Source organism: Emiliania huxleyi (assembly GCF_000372725.1).
Source record: "Emiliania huxleyi CCMP1516 unplaced genomic scaffold EMIHUscaffold_8, whole genome shotgun sequence".
Lineage (NCBI taxonomy): Eukaryota > Haptophyta > Isochrysidales > Noelaerhabdaceae > Emiliania > Emiliania huxleyi.
Window position 1 is genome coordinate 1168422 of NW_005196021.1, and position 24905 is coordinate 1193326.

A 24905-nucleotide genomic window follows, 5' to 3' on the forward strand; every position below is an offset into this window, starting at 1 on the left:
GCGCGGTCCGCGCGCCCGCCCAGCTGGCGCGGTGCGTCGCCACGCTGGCCGGGCTGCTCTCCCGCGGCGTCGTCAACGAGATCGTCCAGGCCGACGGCAGCCGCGCCTCGGGCAGGCTCGGCGGCAAGCTCCGCCAGCGGTGCTGCTTCCTCGAGGGCGCCGAGGACTGGGACTGCCTCGCCGAGCTGGTGGACACGCTGCAGGGGGCGGTCGTCGACGACCGCGAGATCCTGACCAAGTGCAACCCCAAGTTCGTGGACCTCAAGAAGCTGCCCGAGATCCTCGACGAGTACGCCGACTCGACCCGCCGCAGCGCCGACCACCTCAAGGCGCGCGACGTGCGCGCGATGCTCGACGGGCACTACTCGGCGGAGCGCTGCGTCGAGCTGAAGAAGTACGACGAGTTCCCCGTTGACGGTGCGGCGATGCCGAGGAAGGGCGCCTACCTGCGCGGCACCACCAAAGGCGGGATGCACGTCTTCAACATCGCGGCAGTCACGTGCGCCATCGGGCAGCAGCTGCTGGTCGAGGAGGGGCGCCTCGCCGCCGGCCACTGAGGAGGCGGCGGCCTAGCGAGGGCGAACGCGGCTCCGGTCGCCAGAGCCGCATGCCCCACCCATGCGCGGGCGTTCGCCGCCCAGCGGCCGCCAGCTCGCCGCGCGTCACTGGGCGCAGGGTTGTCCCCTGCAGCTGACACATGGACCGTACAATGTGCGCATCCCCCCCCGGAATAGATAGAGAGCGAATGCCTCGCGGGCCTTAGTCGCTGTCGCACGCGCCGCGCACGGCTATCGTACCCTCGCCCGCCTCGGCGAGAGTTCGCCCGCCCCCAGAGCGCCACGTGCCTGGGGTGTGTGGCACTAGCACAGCTGACTGAGCAGTCAGCTTCAGCACATCCTTCTGCAGTGATACAGTGTTTCATCATCATCTCGGCCTCACATGGTCTCGTTCATAGAGACATCGATTTGCTCTGTCGTAAAAATGTCCGCTTCCCTCCTGAATGCTAAGTAAGATAGAGCGGTTCCGGTAACTACAAACCAAACTACAAAAATAGATATATACAAAGCTTGCGTCAGAGAATCGAGCGACAATTCAAGTTGCGAAATAGGGCGGCGAACCGTCGGTCGGAGAAGTCTTCAGGCGTACGAGGATCAGGATGCCTAGCCGTGGTGGCAATGCTTGGACTCACACAACCCCCCCTCTGCGGTGCTAAGGAGGGGCACGCCCCGACACGACGCCACGCCCGGACGGACGGACTCGCTTCGCCGTTTTTGGCGAGCAAAGAACGAACTTCCAATATTTGACCGTCGGCGGTAAAATTTGTCGACCGGCCAATTGCTGAGACGCCCGTGAATACGTTGCTGAACTCTGCTTCCCCTTCCCTAGTCACCGTGGCCCAACGGGGTCAAGCCTGCACGGGCTGCGTGACGCAAGCCGCAAGGACTTAGTAGCAAGGGGCACGAGGCACGAGGAGGCCCGTCTCTACAGACCCGGCGGCTCCGCGTGCATGACGACCCTCTTCCACGTCTTTGCGGTTGCCGCACCCGCCAAACGAGCGGCCGCGGAAGTGGGGCCGTGCGCGCTCGTGCAGACGCCGTTCACCCGCCCAGACTTCGGCGACAGCAATTGCGCCGAATACTTGAACCTGCCGCTCTCGTCGCCACCCAACTGCTCTGAGGGGTCCACGAGAGTGCCCCGTATCTACCATGCAGTTGGCGGCAGCGCGGAGCGCCCATCCAACGTGGCCATGAATGCTGCCGTTCACCTCGATGGCTTTGTGGTGAACTATCACGACGACGAGTCGGCGTTCGAGTACGTGACCAAGCACTGCGGGCGAGAGGCCGGGCAGGCGTACCGCTGCCTGCTCGCCCCCGCGTTTCGCGCCGATCTCTTCCGCTTCTGCGCCCTGTCCGCCGAAGGCGGCGTCTACCTGGATACCGATCTCGTGCTGCTCAAGCCGATTGCCAGCGTAGTCGACATGTGTGATGCGGGCGCGACCATCGGCCGTGACATTTCGGGGGCCGACGAACGGAAGCAGATGATCCTCGCGAGCGTGCCGTCGCACCCGCTCCCCCGCTGCATGCTCGACTCGATCCTCCGCAACGTCCGACAGCGATTCGTCCCTCCCAAGGGCAGGCCGCTTATGCTCACCGGTCCAGAGCTGCTGGACTGGTGCTACAACCAGACGGCTGGCAACGACGTTGCGATCACGTATCGGGACTCGGTCCGCGCGACCTACCCGCACTCTGGAATGGTCGGCGTCGGTGGGCTCGTTGCCTTCGAGCAGCCAAACGACATGGACTACATCTATACAGACGAGTGCACTCTCTCCGTGCCACCGAGCGACGCGGCGGCGACGCCCCCCCAAATGGCCAAAACGGCCTCCACTCAGGGGGGTCGGCACATTACCACGGGCATCTCGCCCAGCATCTCGCACTCGGAGCAACAGAGCTGGTGCATGCTGAACGGCCTCGGTCCCAACTGCACTACGACGCCGCAACTGGTGAAGCTCGTCAAGCAGGCCCAGTCCCCTATGCCACCGATCAGCGGCTGGATGAAAAACGACCCAGCGGTGCCTCTTCCGCGCTTGCAGCTGCTGCGCCCGCCCGCGCAACCCAACGAGGAGATCAACATCTGCTACGTCCACGTGAACAAGGCCGGCGGCCTGTCGGGAATCAAAGCGTTCCGTAAGTTTCAAGATGCTGGGATGATCAACCAGCTCGTCGAGCTGCACGGCCTCGAGCCAGGCGAAAGCTCCCCCCGGACGGGGAAGAAGGGATCGACGAATTGGTTTAGTCAGTGGAGTGCGCCGATGAGCCCCAACGCGTGCACCATCGGTGGCTTTCAAGAGGGTGTTCATCCAGGGATCACGATGGCCTTCAAGGTGGTCCTCTGGGTGCGAGACCCGATCACGCGGGTGATCTCCTCGTGGAACTTCTTGCGAACCAAACCGAGGGCTGATGCATGGGGTGACCAGATGCAGGCGGAGGCGAGAGAATGGGATTACATGAGAAACTACATGCAACACACGCTCAAAATGAACATGTCTACCAGCTTTCATGGCAGCGGGTTTGCCGAAGCGGTTGCGGCCGCTCACGCGGCTGGCGGTTTGGCCGAGCTGATCATGAACCTCGGCCACGCTCGCGCCACGCTTGCACGCTACCTCTTTGAAGGGGACGGCTCAATGGCTTCCGCAAGTCGCATTGCGTTCGTAGGACGTGTGGAGGCGTTTGGCGAGGACTGGGCTCGATTGGTCGACCTTCTTGGACTCACGAAACAGTACCAGGGAAGGCCGTCGTTGAAGCCGCCTCAAACTCACAGTACTGCGCGTGGCGGCTCACTGCTCAGCAGCACAAGTGTGCTGGCGCTGCGCAAGGCGCTGTCGCTGTCGTACGCCAGCATCTGGTGGCTCCAATCAAATGGGCTGCTGCCGGTCGGCTACTATGAGACCATCTCTTCCCGTGAGGACTACGAGGACTGAGAAACCACGCCTCACAGAGCGGGATAGCTCGCGACCTGGGCAAGGGCGGTGAAGCAGACTGTGCTGCGTGTGTGCATGTGTGCGTGATCTGACTTCGGGATGGCCCTTGAAGGGCCTTCCCGACTATGGACCGTCCTCTATTTAGCTAAGGTACAGGTATGTTGAGCCGCAGCTGTCAGCCACAGCTGTGTCTGAATCTCTGAATTATCTCTCTCCCCCCCCCCCCCCCCACACACGCCACAGAGCCCAACACTTTTTTTGGAAAGATTAACGTATAACGCATAAGACCCTCGCCCCTAGGTCGCGCGCACGCGGCACTGCGCAGGGCCTCCACCCAGCACTCAGCTCCCAGGCGCCACCAAAGGGCCAGGCCGCAGGGGCGCGGTCGCTGCCTCGCACGGGCGGGTGTGCTGGCTGCTGATGCCAGTGTGTGGCAGTGAGCTCGGGAGTGTGGAGAGGGTGTGCCATAGTGGCACTCTCTGACCCGTGTGCTCTCGTTGGTCTCGCCGCCATGCTGCGCGTCGTCGACCGCCTCCCCGCTCGGGGGCCAAGCCAAGGTGCTGCGTACTCGAGTAGCCTTCCTGTAGGAACCTTTCATGCTCCAAGGTGACGCAGCCAGCCCCATCCGCCCCCCTTGCACAGACTCTTCCCGCTTGACTGAAACCAGAGGGGTGACCACCCCGACCCAGTTAATGGCGCGTCGGGGCCAGCGCCTTCAAATGCGCCCCAACCCTCCACTGCTGCCGCCTCATCCTGCGCTGCCACCGGTGCCGGGTGGAGAGATATCGCGGGTATATCGCGGACCGCGATCGGGAAAAAAGACGCGCGGGGCGCCGCGGGGGGCCGGGGAGGGAACCTTCGCACTCTAAACACTCGCCACACCCCGCCACTCCCGCCCGATATGACGCGGTGAAGTTCCCGGACTTGCCGCGCTGCGAATTGTGCCACAGGGCAAGATTTCCCCTCACGCCTCCGCACCCACCTCACGGATGGGTCGGCAGATGCGACGGCGAGCACATACAACGAAGTCTAGCTCAAAAAGAACGCAGGAAAAAGAACGCAGGAAAAAGAACGCAGGAAAAAGAACGCAGGAGTCGCGTCGCAAGGAAGCTCCTGAGTGCACGTCGCCGTTGGATAGGGACGACCCGTCGCTCTTCGGGCGGGAGGAGTGCTACCGGCTCCTTTACCGTAAAGACACACATGGCGACCCTCTTCCACGTCTTTGCGGTTGCCGCGCCCATTCACTGGGGCTTCGAGAGCATGCACTCCTCGCTTTCCGGCATCGACATTGCTAACCTCAGCTTGTGCACTCTCTTCTACAACGGCACGGATGCCGATCAGGCGTACCTCGCTGATCAGATCGTGGCCGATGCGCGTTACGAGGCGGGGCTGCCGCCCCTTGCGCCGGGTGAAGCAATGGCCCGTGGAGGCAGGTGGTTTTTCACGATTGTGCATGAGCGATATGTGTGCGAGGAGAAGATGGCGTACCGCAACGTCTGGAAGGGTGGCAACAATTTTTTCCGCGGCAACATGCGAGCGAGCATGGAGAACTGCACAGCGGTAAGCAAGAAGTTCAACGTGGACAACATGGAAAAGGCTTTTGAATTCTCCTTCGTGCGAGATCCTTTCTCGCACTTTGTCTCGGGCTATCGCGAGGCGACGATGCGCACATACAAGCAGTGCTGCAACGCCCCTACTCAAGAGGGCGCGCTACCCACACCCCATCCTGGGTGGCCGCAGCCAATTTCCGTACCCGGGTTCCCCCCCCCCCTCGGGTGGCAGTGCCGGTACGACTGCAGCCTGTTCGTCGGCGAGGGCACCAAGACGCTCGCAAAGGCGGTGATGAGCGACATTCTCGACCTGAGTCTGTCTCACGGATCCCACTGGAACCCGAACTTCAAACACGTCGCTCTCATGTTCGCCAACATCCTTGGCGAGAGGAGCTGGCACAGACCTGATTTCATCGGGCGACTGGAGTCCATCGGCTCGGACTGGGACCGAATGTGCGCCCTTCACGGCTGCCCGAAGCGCCTTGCTACATATGACAAACTCGATAAGAGCGCGGGCCAGCACCAAGCGACGTCGAGCGACCAGTACGGACACGGCGCAGGCCTGATAGCCTTGTTTGAGGAGGAGCCTCGCCTGAAAAATGCTGTCCGCAAGCTGCTTCGCCTGGATGAGGACTGCTTGCGTGAGCACACCGTGCCCGCAAGCGGCACGGGAACGCGGCGGCTGCGTGACGCGGGCGACTTTATTGAGCTGGACTCGTGGCTCGAGCGGTGACAACGAGGCACACGCAAGCGTGACAACCATATACTATCCCTCTCTCCAGGTTGCTAGCCTCTGCTGCGAGGAGACCTCGTCCGCTAAAAACAACTCCCTTCGCGCGCTTCGAGTTTCGCGCCTTTCGTGTGTTACAAGTGTGTGTTTGTGCCGGCGGGGGGCTTGGTGTCGAGGAGTGTCGCGTGCAGCCAAACAAATAACGCGCCCGCTCAGCGGAGCTGGGAGTAGGTGTGTAGGACCGCCGCACGCCCGGCGTGGCGTGGAGCGGTTGAGCATCCCTCCGGGGCTCTGCCGACTACAGAGGCACAACGTGGCCGCGCCCTACTCCGTTAGCTTTTCCCCGACGGCGGCTTTTTGAGGCTGCCCCACAACGGGCGTCAGGTGTGACAGGTGTGACAGCCCCTCGCCACGGCTGCCTGGTGCCCAAAGAGTGCCCAAAAGTGCGCTGCACGTCGAGCCCCAACACCCGCCCAAGCCATGCTGTGCCGCTATCGCATCGGTATCCGATGGCCTCCCCACACAGCGCGCCGCGGGTCCGCGCTGGCCGCGCACACACTTGTTGGGTCGGGCTCTCCCGCGAGCTCCCCTCTCTTTCTTTCGGGTCCGTGAGTGCGGGCAGCGTGCAGGCAATCACGGGCGCTATTTTGTCGTACTCCTCTTCGGCGAGCGCTCCAAATCTAGACCCCGGTGCTGATGCGGTGAACGAAATCAATCTCTGGACGCCTCTCCTCAAGACCTTCTCGACGGGCGCTGGCAGTGCCTCGAGCGGCGGCACGCCCGCCTCCGTTGGCCACTCCTACGCCTTCGGCAATACCGAGGAAAAGGCCCGCCGCCTTTGAACATGCATTGGAAATCTCTAAGTTACGCCCGCCGCATCAAAAGCCCTACCAGAGGGCACCCTTCCTGACCCCTTCTATACTCAGCGCCTCACAGAATGGTACGTGCAAATCAACATTTCCGTTAGCGTACCGTTGTGCTGCATCCAAGCAGCCCCGATGGAGAAAGCATCCGCAGCCCGCGCGGTCGCCTCCAGGCAGTCACACCGAGCGAGTTCGCGGTCGCCGTCCCCTCTCATCGCGGACATGACGTCGCCGTCGGGGCTGAATAGCAGGTAGTTTGTGGCCGCAAGCTCCAGTGGGCTCGGGGACACGTGGAATTGCGAGCACTCAAAGTCCCTGCGAGTGCGCTTGGCGCCGCCTTGCCCACTCGAGCACGCGAGCTCCGTGAAGCTCCAGACATCCGGGCGCGCTGCGACCTGCCCACATGAGAGCGCATGGAACTCGAGACCGGCTCGCCTCGCGAAGCTCTCGCCACAGACAGTGCACACCCCCCCTGTTCACACCCCCCCTGTTCACACATCCCCACTCTTCTCCGGGGACGAGACGGCGCTCCGCTTGGACGAACGCCGCGATGGGGGGGACTCGTGCGCCATGGACGAGGAAGAAGCGCGACGCGGCGGTGGGGATCCCGGCGGTGGCGAATCGGGTGGCGGCGGGTCCGGAAACGGCGCACCCGGGCCTTCGATGGGGAGGCCAATGTTCTCCGCCTCTGTTCGCGAGATGCTCAGTGCGATGCCCCTGTACACGATGCCGATCTTCGTCTTCACCTTTTTCAGCTTTCCCTCGGACGCCTCCGCCCAGTTGCGCATCAAGGACGTGAAGACGGCGTACGCCAGGTTGGCGTACTGGTCTCGCGTCCAGTCATTCTTCTTCACAAGCGCCCACATGTCCTGGCAGGAGAGGGACTCGTTCTGGTCACCGCTGATGAAGAAGAGTTTGTCCATGAGCTCGGTGAGGTCCATCTGCGAGTCTGTCTCCACACCTTCGTCGTACCTGGAGCGGCGAGGCCGGTCGCATGGCCCTATGAGCCCGTCGGCCTCCTCGAACGAAGAGGCCAGCCCCCCCGTCACCGTCTTCCAGTCGAAGGAGCGCTTCTCCTCCTCGTCCAGCGCCTTGTACTTCTCAAAGAGAGTGCCCCCGCCGTTGTTGGCCACGGTGAGAGTGTGTGTCAGCGACTGCAGGGCCTTGAACTTCTTGTAGTGCTCTGTGACGAAGAACATCACGGCGTGCCGGTACGCCAGGGAGTCGGGCCCCGTCTGCAGCTGTTGCACGCCCTCGTCGCGAACAAAGAGCAAGTCCTTCTCCATCTCGATTGGGCACTGCCTCAGGCCAGACAGAATGTCGTGCCTCTTCGCGGCGTGGATGAAGGAGGAGGGCAGGTGAAACTGGCGGACGACCTTCTGGGCCCGCGACTCTGCGCGCGGAACGACCTGCACTGGGGAGTTCATCATGAAGAAGAGCGCCGCCGTCGGAACCGTTGGCACGCCGTCGTTCTCGTTCAAGAACCGCGCCGTGCAGAGCGCGCCGCCCGCCAGCTTCTTGAGAAGAGGCGCTTGGAGCTCCCTTCTCGGCATTCGCCTCCTCCACGAGCGCTAGGCGCACGCCGGCCAGGTTGCACAGCCACGGGCACGGGGCGTCGGGGTTCTTCCCGGCAATCTGCAAGTGCTTCGGCTCGAGAGCATGCACCCACACACCCAGCTCGAAACCGTGCCGCATCAGCGTGCCCACCGTCGTCTTGCCGTTGTCGGCGTGCCCCCAGGCGCAGAGGTGGTGCTTCAAGTTCACCTTGCTCCTCTCGAAGAGGTACACGGAGAGCCTCCACATCACCTCCTCCTCCAGCGCGCGCTCCGGGAGGATCTGGCGCAGAATGCGCTTGATCTCGCGGTACGCCGGAGTCTGAGGGACGCCCTCCCACACCTCCTTCGTCGGAGCATCCCGGTCGCTCACCCGCGTCACGAACATGTCCGGCTGGTAGGGCACGAGCTCGCCGGTCAGCATGTTCAGCAGGCCGTTCGAAAAGGGGTAGTGCGCGTCAGGGATGCTGTCGATACTCGAGAACCACTCCGTCGCAGGCATCTTCTTCACAATGTTGGTCAGGTCGCCCCTGCCCATCGAGTTGACGTACTTGTACAGCCGCTCCGAGCCGCTGAGGCTCTCGCTCTCCTTCATGTTGCAGTAGGTGAGAACGCCACGAAAGGAGGGGTACCCCTCCCCCCACGTGCCCTTGCCTGTCCCACCCATGATGAGGGAGAAGGTCTGGATCGACTTGCCCTGCAGCACGTTCACGACTGGGAACGGCGTCGCGCCGTGCCTGGCAGCCCACGCATCCCGAAGCATGCGGATGCGCTCCAACTCGGTGGCCTTGGATGTCGAGTTGGAGCTCGCCCGTGAGGAGGTCACCGCACTCACACTGTCGCTGTGGTTGACCGCTGCCAAGCACCCCGGACGCTGCGCGCACGGGTTGCGCCGGCAGACGCTGCACCCGCCACGAGTGTCGGAGGAGCAGTCGCACTCGCCGCTGTCGTGCTCTCCTCCTCCACGGCCGCCGGCTGAGACTCCTCTCCGCCGCTCTCCATGTCGCCTTCAGAGAGGGCAAAGAAAATCTGACAGTCTGGAGCACGTCGTGGCACGCCGTACGATCGGCTGCAGCCATATAGCGAGTACTCGAGTAGACGGAGATGTTGATGGTTCGATCCTCCCCAGAGTCGAACTGGCAGCCACTCGCACCGAGGAGGCGAGGTGTGGCTACGTGACCCGAAAAGGCCAGAGTCAAGAGCAACCCTCGAGCTGGGTCGCTCATATACTCAACACGCCCCCACGACGCAGCACGAGGTTGCTGCTGTATATCCGATACCGCCGTGTTTCGAGGTAGGGCAGGCGTTCCGGGACGCGAGTTCCCCCGGGTTACCTTGGGCACTATTTTCGATCTTTTTCGTAGCTCACACACGAAGGGACTCAAATCTTCGCAGACCGCCGTCGACCTGGGAGATCTCACCGGAGGTACCATGTTGATGGTTCGATCCTCCCCAGAGTCGAACTGGCAGCCACTCGCACCGAGGAGGCGAGGTGTGGCTACGTGACCCGAAAAGGCCAGAGTCAAGAGCAACCCTCGAGCTGGGTCGCTCATATACTCAACAGGAGAGAATCGAAAAAATTTTCGGGTGACGAGTGACGGGTGACGGCCCGATTTTCTGAGATCCGAGCGCGCGCGCGCGCCCCCACCCGGGTGACGGGGTGACGAGGTGACGGCCGATTATATCTTATATTTATATATAGTAATATCACCCTTTTTGCGCAGCAACACCTTAAACTTTTCAGGCCCTCCATCCAAATTCGGGTCGGAGCGTAGCGGAGTGGGCCCCGAGTTTGAAAAGGGCGACGAACGCTTGCGTCCTAGCCTCCAACAACGCCTCCCCGGCGCAGAGGGGCCCCCGGAGGGATGCTCAACCGCCCCACGCCCTGCTATTGCTGGTTTTCTTTTTTTCCTTCTCGGCGGTTTCGCGTTATCTTTTTGAGCCGCCGAGAATGCTGGTGGCGTGCAGATTGGCCCTCACGCCATCACCCCTCTCGAGGCTGGCGCGCAACGTGCTGCCATTTGCCGCAGCGCGCGCACTACGGCCGCCGCCGGTGCGCTCATGGTACAACATGCCCGCCGCGCTGCCTCCGGATGACGGCAAGCCGATCGTCGGCGAGCGCCGCGCGCTCATCACGCTCGGCATGGTTGGGCGGACCTTCCTCATACACAGTGGCAGAGAATACAAGCGGGTCAAGGTGTCGGCGGCGATGGTTGGCCACAAGCTCGGCGAGTTTGTGCTAACGCGCAAGGCGCGGCCCAAGCCCAAAGGGAAACAAACAAAAAAGAAGTGACTGCGGCGCCAGTGCGCCTGCGGGCCTGTGTGTTCTCCGCGCAGCATCGTCCGTACGCGACCACCGAGTGTCTCCCCTCGTGTCACACCCAAAACTGCTGCATGGCAGCTGCTACCTGCTAGTCGGCAGAGTGTGTGCCGCGCACGGGCGGGTTGGACTTGGAGCTCTGTTGTGTATCTGGGAGGTGGGAGGGGTGCATGCCCGCAGGCTCTCGCAGGAGCGTACGGCTCTTCGTGAGGCTGCGGTGGTGCTAGGAGCATGGGGCCGCACTCTGGCACTTGGAGCACTTGGAGTGCAGTCAGTAACCTCAAAACCAAGGGCCGGGGAGCTAAGAAGCGCACCCAGGACCCAGCGCATCCCTGCTCTAGAGCGTAGAGGGAATCTTCTGTATATCGTGAATGATCGCCTAATATCGCGCTATATCGCGCTATATCGCGCAATATCGCGGCGGTGACGGTGACGGGTCAGCGCCAGCCGCCGCGTTTCTTTGTTTCGGTCGCGCTTTCGCACCGCGTTCCTACCGAACAATGTCTACTGAGAGCTGTGACGGGGTGAGAGCTGAGTGCCAGCTGGACGGCTGTCGGCTGGTGTGCACCCCGGTCTTGAAGATGAAGAGAATCTCCCGGTCAATTCTGAAAGTCTTGCGCGAGTAGTCGGTCAGCTGGGCAAAGCTGCACATGTACATGTGGCCGCCGACGGCCCTATGTAGCATGATAGTGCCGTCGACCTCCTGTTGTCCAGCACGGTAGCGGTTCACGCCGTCGACGAGTTGGAACTGTGTGACCGCCACGGCGCCGGCTGTGGTGTGGGCGACGGTTCTGCGGGCGGTAGTTCTGTCGCCGCGCGCTTGTGCCGGGACCGTTTCTTCTTCTTCTGCCTATTGCTGTGGTCGCTGCTGTCGCTGCTCATGTGCAAGCCGCGAGGTGTGTAGCCAGCCAGATCCAGCTGCGCAACGCGAGCGGAGCGAGCGAAGCGCCAGAACGGCGCCCGTCCCTTTCTGCCGGATTTGGCCGGCGTGAGGGCGACTGTGGCGGATCGCCTGTCCTCGGCGACGGTGGCAGCGGCGACGACCCGCCCGGAGGCGGCTGAGGCGCCAACCATGGCGGCGGCGGCGGGCGCTCATTGCGCCATCGCGGCTCGTCGCGCCATCGCGGCTCGCCACGCCGTCTTGGCTCGTCACGCCAGCGAGACTCGCCGCGCAGCCCGCTGTTCTGACCGGGCGACTCGTCGCGAGGCCTCTTGAAGCCGTGCACGGACCCGCCCATTTGTATGCGGAATTGCCGGCGCCGCTCTTTCCCTTACGATTGTTTTATCGTGGTTGAGACGCCGATCGGTCAAACCTACGGCTTCCCTTTTCTTTGACTTTGTATAGTATCTCCTATTTACTTGATAAACCAGCCGAGCAACAATCCTTTCACACCGGACGGCCAGAATCTGACGGCCAGAAAGCTCACCATCCTCGCAAAACATGCCCATACCCATCCCTGACAAGCTTGGTTTTTGCGTGGTTTGACTCACAGAAGCCGAAAAACATGTCCCACCATGCAGAGCGCATCTCTCTCTCTCGTGTTGTGCGAGGCGTGAACCGCGCCATTCGCTCTCACCTGGCAACCCTGTCTGCACGTCTCGCGCGCGCGTGAACAGGGCTCCAGGCCCCAAATGACGTGTGAGCGTGTTAGACTTGTTTTGGTATTGCTAAAAAGAAACCGGCGGTTTGAAACCCCCATCGGCTCGCGACTCTATCTTTGGTCGACATTTGGCCTGCGGCTTCTGCGCGATTTTTTTGCAACAACTCTAACACTCACACGTCATTTGGGGCCTGGAGTGCACAGAGAGATGATCACCTCCTCCGCAAGTCGAGTCTCATTTATTTTCGGCTCTCGCGTGTCTCGGCTGCACTGGTAGGCATTGGGACATGTGATGCAACCCCCGGGAGCGGGACGACTCTTCTCTCTCTTCAAGCAGCGTCGCGCCGCCTCCACGCAACCTCTGCGTATGCTAGGACGAGGTCGCGCCGTGCCGCGCTCGCCACACTCGCCGCGCCATGCGGCCAATAGGGCACAGTGTCGTCTCCATCCGCGCCTTGCGGCGCGCTGCCTGCCAGATCGGCGTCGCACGCCTCGGCAAGCAGCGACCAACCAAGCGCCGGCACCTCGTCGATGTCCACGTCCGCCTCCGCCTCCTCCCCTTCCTCGTCGCCGCCTCCGCCTGCCGCGGCCGTCATCGCGGCGATGAGCTCCTAGAGGGAAGTGAGGGCACTGTATTCGGAGCAGCGCGGGAGTACGAGTGCTACGAATGCAAGTGAGCAATACAGCTTGGATTCAATCGGGTGCGCTTCTGAAGTACTTGCTGGAATCGAGGGATCTGCATTGCGCATCTAGGAAGGAGCTCCGCCGTGCTGCTCGCGGCGGCGAGGCGGAGCATCATCAAGAGCAGCGGCGCCCACCGCGGCCCATCGCAACTCCAGCCGAGAGGCAGCCAGAAGCAGTCCTGTTGCAGCGCGGCGCTCTCAAGCGACACGGTGGCGTCCAGACGAGCACCGGGGCCGCCGGAATGTCTGTGCTGAGTGTGGCGTCAAGAGCACAAGAGTCGCCAACGCTAGACTTGGTCATCGCGATGCCAGGTCTCGTCAGACTTGATTTATGTCACCGTATGGGGTGTGGTCCGCATCGAGAGGAGAGGAGAGGAGAGGAGAGGAGAGGGGAGGAGAGGGGAGGGGAGGGGAGGGGAGGGGAGGGGAGGAGAAGAGGAGAGGAGAGGAGAGGGGCCGTCCGCCTCCTCGTCGAGCATGCCGCGAGGGGTCAGGGCGGCGCGCTGCACGCCAAACGTCGGGTCCGCCGCCGGCGCGAGAGGGAGGCGCAGCAACGCCTAGTGGGTGCATGGCAGGGTCGACGGATGGATTCGGCGGAGACCGGCACGATAGGCGGGCGCCGCGTCGGACGGGTTGCTCCGCAACGCAAAACCGTACCTGATGAACTGTTGCAACGCGTGGGCGCACAGCTCTACATCACGGCCCCGCAGATCAAGGGCGCGCCCGTACAGCAGCTCCGCGTTCTCCTTTGACCTACGGCCATTCAACACTAGTGTCTGACGTCGTGTTTGACGACGTCAAACACGATCAAGAAACCGAACGGGCCCATAGGAGATGGTCAGCGGCTCGCCGGCCTGAATGTAAGGTAAGGTGCGGTAATTCTCCATACGCACACGGTGGTGTGGCAAAGGGGGGCAACCCTCGTATCTCCACATCACCCCGGCAGGCATGCGCCCCACGGCTTTCAATGTGCAAGAGCCGGTGCGCGCCAAACCTGAATGGGCCGCTCGCATCGCAGCACGAAGTGGTCGTCCTGAGGCGGGGTTAGGTGAGGTAGACCGGTGTGCGTGCGTGTCGTGGTGAAGTAAGGGTAGTTTGTGCGTCGTCCTCAAAGACGATTGCGCAGTTGTGCTCGCCGCCCCTGCGGTGGTTGCACAAGTCGATCACCGGCAGCAGCACAGGCTGCCTCTCGCCGCTCACGACCAGATCGGCTGCGCGCGATGTCACGATCCTACCATCGTTCCTCGGGAGGAATCACGATCCACCCGGGGACCGGAAAGATTTGGGGGCCAATACAGTGGACACGGTGAGTGTCCCGCCCAATCAACCGGTCACGCGTCTCTCGCGCGCTGGCCGTATTCCGCATCTAGAGCCACGAACGAGACGCCCAGCTTGAAGCGCTCCCAGGAGATGTCAGGCGGCAGCTTTTCGTGGGCAGCCCGAGCTGCGGCCTCGCCCTCCTCGTGCAGACGTCGCAGCTCTCGGAACGCGTCGCCGTCGAAGGCCCGCCAGGAGTCGCCCTCGACGCCCCACGTCCCCTCGGGAGTCGCTGGCCAAAGCGCAACCCACGGCTCCCGCCCGCGCGGCGCGGCCGCAACGCGGCACGCGGCGTACGCCAGCGCGTGTGACTGCGCCAGCGAAGTGGTCGTTTGGCGCATCTCCTCCTCCAGGCTGAAGACGGCGAGCGCTGAGGCCCGAGGCACGGTAACGAGAATGTCGCCGACACTGACCCGTTCTCCGGCGACAGCGCCGAAGCCCTCCGTGGCAGTCGGCTCGACGAGAAATGCGGCCGATGTCGCGACGCCCGCACTGGACGCCCAGTCGAGGAAGGCGGAGCCAGAAGCATCGGGCGAGGGAGGCGAGGGCATGCCTGGGACCCAGCGCTGACTTCTGTCGTTGCGGTCTATCCCTTTCTCGACTGTCTGAGCTTGTGCGTCTTGCGTCCGTGGTTGTGTTTTTGTGTGATCTGTGAGGGTCCTGTTCCCGGGCATTCACACTATATTCCTCTGAGATAATATTATATTTCGCCGCCACCGCGGCGCGCGCGCCTTATCCGCGCGCTATATTAGTAGAGCCAAACTTGTGTTCTTGTTTTGGGTCAAACTTGTTACAGCTCAGCGATCGCGATGCGGCCCCTGCCTAGCTTCCTGCTCCTATGCGCGAGCTATGGCGTGACCGCTATCGCGTAGGTCCGCCCGCAGGCGCATTTTGTACACCGAGGCGGTGCATTGTAGATCCCTGGGCGAGGGTGGTGGCACTTTAGTGATAGTTTAGTGCGCTATTTAGTGTGTGTTCGAGTGCGTATATAGCGCGACTTTAGCGAGACTTTAGCGCGTATTTATCACATATTTAATACATATTTAGCACATATTTAGCACATATTTAGCACGTATTTAGCCCATATTTAGCCCATATTTAGCCCATATTTAGCCCATATTTAGCCCATATTTAGTGTGTTTTATCTCCAATTTAGCGCCACATTTAGTTGTACAATCTGTGAGGTGTGGCGAGAAAATAAAATAAATTCAGATTTGAAGATTTGAAGATTTTTCAGATTTTATGCGGCGGGGTACAATCTGTGGGGGGAGAGAGGTTCGTTGGAGAGGCTGCAACTCATCATGGGGCAGATTTTACAGGGGGAGGGGCAGATTTTACAGGAGAGGATATTGGAAGATGTTCAAGGGGCAAAATCTTCAGGGGTCAGATTTGAAGATTTTACAGAGGAGATTTGAAAGGTCACTAATGAATAAAATGTGATATTGTTAGCCGGATCCGACCGTTGCGATCCCGCCGGACCGCAAGTTCAAACGACTCAGTCCCAGCTGCCACAGCCATCTCCACGAGCTTGTTGTAGGCTTGCTCTCTTACGCGGACGCAGTGGGAGCTCGCGTAGGCGAGAAACGATGCAGATGCAGCGACAGGATTGCGCACAAGTAGCCCTGACCAGTCGAGATTCAATGGCATTGATGCTGTTCGAGTAAACGGTGGGGCATCTGGACCCACGATTTTTGAGTAACCTCCAACGGTCGCAGCAAAGTCCAGCACTGCGATAGTGCGCGCGCCGTGCAAATTCAAGTGGGAGCGCATCCGCGTTGCTAGAATGGCTAGCTCCGATACGTTGCGAGGGCCGAGGTACAGCACGTTGCGAGGGCTAGCGACGTTTACGCTAAAGGAGAAGGCTTCCGGGTCAATATAGATCACCCGCCCTTGGATGGGATCTGAGCCGCACGTTCCCGCTGCTCCTGCGTTGCCATGACTTGCGATGGTCACGGCAGCTGGATCGTCTCTGCCCTGGGCGATGAGAGGGAGCATACATGGCCTTCTGAACACAACTTCTCCCCACCACCGAGCGATCCAGTCGTTGCCGCACCAGTACCAGCAGCTCATCGGCGGCCAGGCTCTAGGTTTGGGACTAGCAGTCCCGTGTTGAATGGCATGGAGACAATAAAACCTCGCCGCCGTTGCACTGCCGAGAGAGAGATTTTCAGTTTGTTTTTGTTTGCACTGCGGAGCGAGGAGCGGAGAACTTTCTTTCTAAACGGGCGGAAAATGGCGACAAGTCTGTGTGCATAGACCAGCGCGCAGCGCCATAAGGTATTCTTCTTCTCGAAAACAAGGCTGTGCGGATCCTGCTGAACAAGTTCCTCTTGTAGCTCGATCGGTCACACCGCCATCGCCGTCGGGGAGAGAGAGGGGGGACGACACTGCTTCTGCAGCGTGCACCTCGATCCTGTACCGTGTTTGTTATGACCCCCCCCCCCCAATCAATGAACACACCAGTGAAGGAGGGCGAGACGATCGAGGGTCCCGTACCATGCGGAAGCGACCCTATCAAGTGCTCAAGTGCTCAACGGTATGCAAATACTCGTAGTCGGAGGACGTCGACCAAGAACGGGAAACGAACGTAACATACTCGATCGCTCGGAAAGGAGGAGCAAGCACGAGGCCCGTCTTCTCCCCGTGATCCGTGGGCAGGCGGATCCGCCGATACATGCCGATGTTCTTCCACGTCTTTGCAGTTGCCGCGCCAGCCAAACGAGCGGCCGCGGAAGTGGGGCCGTGCGCGCTCGTGCAGACGCCGTTCACCCGTCCAGACTTTGGCGACAGCAATTGCGCCGAATACTTGAACCTGCCGCTCTCGTCGCCACCCAACTGCTCTGAGAGGTCCACGAGGGTGCCCCGTATCTACCATGCAGTTGGCGGCAGCGCGGAGCGCCCATCCAACGTGGCCATGAATGCTGCCGTCCACCTCGATGGCTTTGTGGTGAACTACCACGACGACGAGTCAGCGTTCGAGTACGTGACCAAGCACTGCGGGCGAGAGGCCGGGCAGGCGTACCGCTGCTGCTCGCCCCCGCGTTTCGCGCCGATCTCTTCCGCTTCTGCGCCCTGTCCGCCGAAGGCGGCGTCTACCTGGACACCGATCTCGTGCTGCTCAAGCCGATTGCCAGCGTAGTCGACATGTGTGACGCGGGCGCGACCATCGGCCGTGACATTTCGGGGGCCGACTTCGAACGGAAGCAGATGAAGATCCTCGCGAGCGTGCCGTCGCACCCGCTCCCCCGCTGCATGCTCGACTCGATCCTCCGCAACGTCCGACAGCGATTCGTCCCTCCCAAGGGCAGGCCGCTTATGCTCACCGGCCCCGAGCTGCTGGACTGGTGCTACAACCAGACGGCTGGCAACGACGTTGCGATCACGTATCGGGACTCGGTCCGCGCGACCTACCCGCACTCTGGAATGGTCGGCGTCGGCGGGCTCGTTGCCTTCGAGCAGCCAAACGACATGGACTACCCACAGATACCGAAAACCCCGATCACGGGAGCCACGCGATGGACGCCCAAGACGTTTCGCCAGCCGAAAGAAAAGGAGTTGACGAGTCAGCGGTACGGCAGACTCACTGCGCTCGGCCGGATCTACACAGACGAGTGCACTCTCTCCGTGCCACCAAGCGACGCGGCGGCGGCGACGCCCCCCCAAATGGCCAATTAAAACGGCGGCCACTCAGGGGGGTGGGCATACCAGGGGCATCTCGCCGACGCTACTATGAGGACATCACGTCCCGTGAGAGCTACGAAGACTGAGAACACCTTTTTATCGTGGTCTGTAGTCCTGCGGGTGGGCAGTAAGGATCTGATAGCTAGGTAGGGTGAGGCTGTGTAGTGTGCGGTGGCGACCATCGCGTGGCTGGCTGTTGTGTGTGGTCTCGAGAAAGTGAGCGCTCTACACGATGTGACACACCCCGTCGATCGATAGGATTATGTAAAAGAGGAGTGCATAAGATCGGACAGGGGTTGGGACGCCTGTCCAAAGGGAGGGGGGGGGGGGGGGGTTCCTCGTCGACGTCTAGCCAAGCAGCCTTAAGCGAGCGGCCTGGCCGTTGGAATGGCCTAAGACCAGTCCCCGTCCGCGGGAGAGATCGTCTGGCGGAGGTGATCCTCAAGAGGTGATCTACCGTCACCTCGCCGGCGTGCCCGGCGAGTTGGGCTTAGATCTCCCCTCCCGCGCCAGACAGTCTGTGGTGGTCACGCGCGGCCTCTGGCTGGAACGGGATCTACCTCGCAAGCGAGTCACCCGGGCCGGCGCGCGTCTTCCGGGAGAGGGGCGGGGCCTCAATGACCTAGTTGCCCGGCCGGGCGTTCGGACTCTTCCCCGTGCGGGGCCTCGGCGTCCGAGTAATCCGGCCGGCCGTTCGGTCTCTTCCCCGTGAGCCCCCCTCTCGCCGGGTTGTAGACGTGTGCCGCTGGGATCAAGCCAGTACGCCCGAGGGCGACGGTCCCCCGGTACTGTTATATGATAGTAACAGAGCAGTTTGGTCGGAGGGCGCCCGGGTCGCCCCGGAGCGGCCCCGCGCGGGGAGGTGGGTGGAGGGCGGGCGCCACGCCGTCGGGCAGGCCGCGCGGGGACGCAGCCGGGGCCAGCGCGCGGCGCTAGAGGGCCGGGCGCAAACTTGTTGCACCTGCACCTGCACCTGCACCTGGGTGCAGCGAGTTTTGGTGGTTCGAAAAGCGGAGCGCGCAGTCCGTTGTGGTTCGAAACGCGATGCCTCCGTTGGGAGACACGGACGGCAGTGGGTACGCGCGTCCCCTGTACATGGGACCGCCGGGCGGCGGCGGCGGCGGCGGCGGGCGGCGGCGCGGCGGCGGCGGCGGCGGCGGGGCACTCGCCGACTGCCATCAAGAAGAAGGAGAACGAGGGAGTAGACGTTGGCGCCAAGGGGGGAGGAGTCGCTGAAGGACGGGTAGTCGTCGAACATGCGGGGGAAGGAGGAGTCGGCGAGCAGCAGGGAGGAGAGGAATGCCTGAGAGGGTGGGGAGGGAGGCGTGAGGCGCGAGGTGAGGGGGCGCGGGGCGCGGGGCGGGCGTGGGACGCGAGGCGTGAGGCGCAGGGCGTTGGGCGGGAGGGCGCGGGGCGCTCGAGGTTGGGGCAGGGTGTGTTTTGTGTGTCTGTATGTGTGTGTGTGTGTATGTGTGTGTGTGTGTGTGTGTGTGTGTGTGTGTGTGTTTGTGTGTGTGTGTGTGTGTGTGTGTGTGTGTGTGTGTGTGTGTGTGTGTGTGTGTGTTGGTTTGTTTGTGCGAGGGCTGGGCGGGGCAGGGCAGGGCGGCGGCGAGCGGCGAGCGGCGTCGGCGAGATCGGCGACGGGGAGAGGCGATGGTGACGTACACGGCGGCAGTGTTCACGGCAGCAACGCGCCGGTGGCGGCCCCGCGCAGCGGCGGCGGCGCCCTGAGTGAGGCAGACTGCCCTGCACAGCCTGCTGGGAACGCTCCCGACGAGCGGCGCGCCATGCGGGCCCGCCGCGGGCGACGCGGGCGGCGAGCCGATACGCGTGTCGCAGGCGTAGACAGCACTGGCGAAGCGAGGCGGCCGGCGCCGGCCCCGGAGGCGGCTGCAGGAAGAGCAGCGAGGCAGAAGTCACTGTCCAAGGCGTACTGAGCAGGCTGCCATCGAGCAGCGCGCCATGCGGGCCTGCCGCCGGCGACGAGATTGGAGAGCCGACAGGCATCGAAGAGGTAGGTACTGAGGAGGGCCATCGCGCCCGAGGCGGTCCGCGCCGGCCCTGCAGGCCGTCACAGAGAGCCTGGCGAGGCTGTACAGAATGCCAAGAGCATACTGGGCAGCCTACCGTCGAGCGACGAGCCATGCTGGCTCGTCGCAGGCGATGAGGTCGAGGAGCCGATGGGAGCGTCCCAGAGGCTGCCGACCACTGCCGTTCGCCCTCGGGCCCAGGGGTGGAAGGCAAGCTTGCTGGCGTTTCTGGCGAGCGTCCAGACGTCGCAGAGCATCCGGCAGGCGCGCAGCGACCCAAATTTTTGCTCACCGCACGGCCGTGCGAGCCGTCGGTCGGTGGTGATGGTCGGCGTCCCGCGCCGGCGCGCGCCGCGACCGACGCGGCGGCGGTGGGCGTCATGTGGCGGGCGTCGGACTAGACATTGTGCGAATTTCGGCGGTCGGATTTCGGTGGTCCAATGTTCGGTGTATGCATACTAGATGCTGCTAGAACACGAGACACGAGAATAGAAGTCTAAGAGCACGCGGACGGGTCGCACGCATATCGACCGCTCTTCAGCGAAGCGGGGCAAACCTGGCTGCCCCCACACTCGCCCGCTCTGCCAGCCTCTCCGTGGAAACTGGACGTTCCTGTGAAGGCCAGCGCGCCTCCCAACAAGTCCTGTTAGCCATCGCCGCTCAACATTGTTTGAGCGGAGCCTCCTCCGAGGAGCAGCCCTAGAGAGTGGCTCGGAGCCCCGGGGGTGGCGAAGCGACGGCTCACTTCCTCGAGTAGGTGCGGCGGTGGAGCTCGTCTACCGCAGCGAGGTAGTAGGTCCCCGGCGCCAGAGCGCCGACGTCTCCGGACGGCTCGTACCCCGCCTACAATCTCGGTTGATCTCGGTTGATCACGGGTAGTAAGCACGGCATCTCGGGCGACCTTGGGCCTATTCACGGGCCTGCAGTGGTACACAAAGAGTGTGTGGAGGGGATGTGTGTGATGCGGTTGGCAGCGATCTCGTACCCCGCCTGGCCGTACCGCTCCTCGCGCAGCTCGAGCGCCTGAGACGTGGCAAATCTCGATCACGCGACACGGAGTCACTGGCATCGCAAGTTCCGCTCTCGCGCCGGTCCGTTGTTGTGCCATCTAACACGGCGTCTACCACCACACGGCTCGGGCGTCGGCCTGTCTTGTGCGTGCGTGCGCGCAGCGTTGCGGCGGCGGCGAGCGCGCACCCGTGTGAGGGTGGGCAAGTCGGAGCACGTGCGCGCAGTGAGCCGCTCCGCCAGCTGCGCCGTCGTTGCGATGCGCTCGAGGGTGAACGGCGAAGCGGGCGGCAAAGCGAGCGCGCTGCCGCCGGACGGCTCGCGGCCGATCAGCGTGAAAGCGGTGGCGACCGCACCCGAGCCGTACGAGAAGAGGAGCAGTCGCGCACCTACGCGCCCAGAGGCACGGCTGAGATCTCTCGGCGAGATTGCACGCGGGTGCGGCCGAGATGCAGCCGAGTTGCAGCTGGGCAACGGCAGGGGAACGGGGGAACGGGGGGGGGGGGGGGGTTCCCGCGCCCATCAACGAGGAGGCCTTCGCGCTGACGAGCGAGAGCAGGTTCATGTAGAGCGCCGCGGTGTAGCAGTTTCCAACCTACCACGAGGCAATGAAGGGACGTGCCTGGGACGTTTCCAGGACGTGTCTTAGGAGGTGTCGAGGAGGTCTCTGAGAGGTACCTGTGAGGTGTCTGGGACGTGTCTCGGAGGCGTCTCGGAGGTTCTGGGAAGCATCTCGAAGCTAGCAGCCTCTGACCTGCCGCGATGCCGTGTCCGATGGCGCGCACTTTGCCTCGAAGTCGGGCTTGGCGAGGCCCACGAAGCACTTCTCCGCCTCGCGGTCGCCGACCGTCTTGGCAGGAGGCACGCCCGCCCAGCGCTGCGCGTCGCCGGCGAAGCGAGGCGCGGTGGCGTCGTCGGCGAAGTCGCCTACGGCCGCGCGCCTCGACAGCGTCAACACAGAAGTCGCCGACGGCTGCCCGAGGGCAGCGGTGCCGTAGAGGAGGCGCGCGAAGCCCTTTTGGACGAGCTTGTTGTATGGCGAGTGCATGCAGACGTAGTCGAACGCGCGCAAGTCAGCGGGCGACCCGTTGAGGCCGAGCTGCTCTGCGGCGGCCGGCGCTCCCAGCTTGGCCTAGAGACGCGCACAGCGGGTGGTTGGCCAGGATTTGCCAGGCATTGAGCCGCGGACAGTGCTCGAGGTCTCTCTCGCGAGTGTCGAGCCGGGGGTGTCTAGGAGGGTCTCTAACGGTAAGAGCGCGTCCCCTCGGGCTGGCGGTTCGACACCGAGATGGATAGCTGTGTGTGTGTGAGGCAAGGCGTCTGCGCTGAAGTTGCGAAATGACTCAGGATCAGACCTTGAGCCGCGACCAGCACGTGTCCACTGACGCGAGGTACGCGTCCTGCGAGAGCTTGCCGTCGACGGTGGCGTACTCGGTGTCGCCGCGCGGCTTGTAAAAGTCGTACACCTCGAAGGCGTGCGTCGCGCGAGGCCCGGCCATTACGAGCGGCGCATCCGGCCCCACCAGCATGGCGACCGCGCCGCCTCCGCCCGTCGGCCTCGCCGGCCCGGGCGCGTACACGGCGATGTCGCCGCAGACGACGAGGGCGTAGCGGCCGTCCCACGCGCTCGACTCGACCCACGCGACGGAGTTTAGCAGCGCGGCGGTGCCGCCGTAGCAGGCGTTGGTCGACGAGACGCCTTCGACGTCTGAGTGCTCGGCGCCAAAGAGCTGCGCCATCAGCGTCGTCTTGACGGACTTGGACTTGTCGAGCAGCGTCTCGGTGCCAACCTCGAGCCGGCCGATGGCCGACGCCGGCACGCCGTACCGCTCGAGCAGCCGTGCGCACGCGGTGAGCAGCACGGAAGCGATGTCCTCGCGATCGTCGAAGAACGCAAGCGCCGTCTGGCCGAGGCCGACCGTGTACTTCCCGGCGCATCCATCGGCCTCTTCGAGCGCCGTCTGCGGGACGTAGCGCTGCGGAAAGTAGCATTCCATCGCGAGGATGCCAGCGTCGGTTGCGCGTCTCGCCATGTTATCCTTTGCACCTGATCCGCGCGCGACTTTCTTTTTCTAAGAGGCCGAGTTCTCTGCATTGTGTATTTGACAGGCCACTGCACCCAGCGCAGCACCTCACCGTTGACGACAACCAACGCTCTCGTAGAGCAGCCGCGGGTTTTTTGCTCGAGTCCGCAACGCAGGCCGCGTTGGCGCAGAGGCGGCGGCAAGCTCAACGCGCCTACCAAAAGTCAAGCCGTTACGCCCCAAACGTCCTGTCTCAACCCCCCCGGCCACCGGCCACCCATGTCCATGTGCATGGATACATGGCGAGTCCTCGCGACACCGCGCCGGACCGACTGGCCGCGGCACAGGCGGCGGCGCTTTCTCGCCATGCCGCGGGGCTCGAAGCCCGGGAGGTGGCTGTGCGTTGGTCGGAGGCGAGGCTGCGCAACAGGGTGGCGCAGTGGGCGGTGCTGATGGAGGCGACAACGACGATGGACGTGCAGCGGTGGCTCCTCCTCGCCGCCTCGCAGCTCGACGAGGAGCACGAGGTCAGCCGCTCATGGCAAAGGCGCGCCGAGGCAGCTGAGGCGGCTCTTGCAGCGAGTAAGAGAGGAGGTGGCGGGGCGCCGGAGGTGCCCGCGTTGTCAGTGCGGCCAGACGCTACCCCGACAACAGCCGGGGCCGCCACCGCGCGCGCTCTCGATCAAGAAGGCGCAAGCAGCAACAAGCTGATCAATGCAGGCGACGCTTTGCCGGCGGCGCAGCAGCTTGCACTTTTCACACAACTCAAGGTGGACCTCTCCGAGGCCCGACGCGATGCGGCGGAGCTGCACACGCGGCTGGCGCCCGCACTGCACGGCGCGCTCGCTCGGGATACCGAGAGTCTGCCTGGCGCGCTCGATCGCCACGTCGCCGCCGCCGCCTATCGCCACCTCAGCCTCGAGCAGCTCACTCTCGCACTTCGAGGTGCGGGCGCGCGCCTCCCGCCCGACCCGGACCGGCAGGTCCTGTGTTGTCTGTGCGTTCACCACGGCATCGACCCGGTCCGGCTGGTGCCCGCCGCGTGGCGCATGAGGAGCAACTCCACGGACCGCCGGCCAGCGCGGCTCTCGCTCGGCGGAGGCCCGTGTCTAGCATTCGCGCCCGTGTATTGACTTGCGGCCTCGGCACGGCTTGCGTCATTCTCGTTCCACGGCCCTGTCGCTAGTTGGACTCACGACGCAGGCGCTGTGCAACATTTTTGGCACGGCCCAGCCCTGCCCCCGATAGGCGCGGCGGGCGAAGGGGTGCTCCGCGACACGCCTTGGGCGGCGGCGGAGGAGGAGGCGCCCCTCGTCCAAGCAACAGGTGACGACCAGGAAGATACGGCTTCGTCGCAGGCGCGAGGGAGTTTCCGCGAAGGCGGGCGGGACTCGGTGGTGGGCTCTGCGACTGCCGAGGCCATCCTGGAGCCGCAAACTCCGCCTCGGTGTCCGCGGTCGCAGCCACCATCGCCGAATGCGAAGAGGATTTCACCGGCCAAAGGGCAGGCGCCGCGAAGTGTCGCGACGGAGTGGGGACCCCGCACTATCTTGCAAACCCGCCCCACTTATATCCGGCGGCTTCCTAGAAAAAAAGAGACGAAAAATATGAGGAAAAACTAACGGAGTAGGGCGCGGCCACGTGTACGTGTTGTGTCTGTAGTCGGCAGAGGGGCCCCCGGAGGGATGCTCAACCGCTCCACGCCACGCCGCTTGCGGCGGTCCTATTCCCAGCTCCGCTGAGCACGCGCGTTATTTTTTGTTTGGTTGGCTGCACGCGACACTCCTCGACACCAAGCCCCCCGCCGGCACAAACACACACAAGCACACACGAAAGGCGCGAAACTCGAAGCGCGAGGGTCTCCTCGCAGCAGAGGCTAGCAACCTGGAGAGAGGGATAGTACATGGTTGTGTCACGCTTGCGTGTGCCTCGTTGTCACCGCTCGAGCCACGAGTCCAGCTCGATGAAGTCGCCCGCGTCACGCAGCCGCCGCGTTCCCGTGCCGCTTGCGGGCGCGGTGTGCTCACGCAAGCAGTCCTCATCCAGGCGAAGCAGCTTGCGGAC

At 63.2% G+C, this 24905-nt stretch overlaps 6 protein-coding genes across 6 annotated transcripts; 4 read left to right on the forward strand and 2 right to left on the reverse strand.

Moving 5' to 3' along the window:
* Nucleotides 1-49: 49 nt before the first annotated feature.
* EMIHUDRAFT_350943 (hypothetical protein) lies at nucleotides 50-982 on the forward strand. The gene has a single exon (XM_005759667.1). The coding sequence runs from the start codon at nucleotides 348-350 to the stop codon at nucleotides 555-557; it is 210 nt and encodes a 69-aa protein (XP_005759724.1). The 5' UTR covers nucleotides 50-347; the 3' UTR covers nucleotides 558-982.
* Nucleotides 983-1507: 525 nt separating this feature from the next.
* EMIHUDRAFT_97104 (hypothetical protein) lies at nucleotides 1508-3481 on the forward strand (the record flags this gene model as incomplete). The annotated part of the gene is made up of 1 exon (XM_005759668.1): nucleotides 1508-3481. One exon carries the CDS (start codon nucleotides 1508-1510, stop codon nucleotides 3479-3481), a length of 1974 nt encoding a protein of 657 aa, XP_005759725.1.
* A 1200-nt stretch (nucleotides 3482-4681) lies between these two features.
* On the forward strand, nucleotides 4682-5764 carry EMIHUDRAFT_97105 (hypothetical protein; the record flags this gene model as incomplete). Its single annotated transcript, XM_005759669.1, has 1 exon — nucleotides 4682-5764. The coding sequence occupies one exon, from the start codon at nucleotides 4682-4684 to the stop codon at nucleotides 5762-5764; it is 1083 nt and encodes a 360-aa protein (XP_005759726.1).
* A 4364-nt stretch (nucleotides 5765-10128) lies between these two features.
* EMIHUDRAFT_198717 (hypothetical protein) lies at nucleotides 10129-10470 on the forward strand (the record flags this gene model as incomplete). Its single annotated transcript, XM_005759670.1, has 1 exon — nucleotides 10129-10470. The coding sequence occupies one exon, from the start codon at nucleotides 10129-10131 to the stop codon at nucleotides 10468-10470; it is 342 nt and encodes a 113-aa protein (XP_005759727.1).
* Nucleotides 10471-12427: 1957 nt separating this feature from the next.
* EMIHUDRAFT_198719 (hypothetical protein) lies at nucleotides 12428-12840 on the reverse strand (the record flags this gene model as incomplete). Its single annotated transcript, XM_005759671.1, has 2 exons — nucleotides 12428-12709; nucleotides 12817-12840. 2 exons carry the CDS (start codon nucleotides 12838-12840, stop codon nucleotides 12428-12430), a joined length of 306 nt encoding a protein of 101 aa, XP_005759728.1.
* Nucleotides 12841-20236: 7396 nt separating this feature from the next.
* On the reverse strand, nucleotides 20237-22861 carry HMGS1 (hydroxymethylglutaryl-CoA synthase). The gene is made up of 6 exons (XM_005759672.1): nucleotides 22173-22861; nucleotides 21572-21949; nucleotides 21337-21412; nucleotides 21007-21206; nucleotides 20788-20832; nucleotides 20237-20640 (listed from the first exon to the last, which is right to left on the reverse strand). Exons 1-6 carry the CDS (start codon nucleotides 22848-22850, stop codon nucleotides 20551-20553), a joined length of 1467 nt encoding a protein of 488 aa, XP_005759729.1. The 5' UTR covers nucleotides 22851-22861; the 3' UTR covers nucleotides 20237-20550.
* Between the last annotated feature and the right edge of the window lie 2044 nt (nucleotides 22862-24905).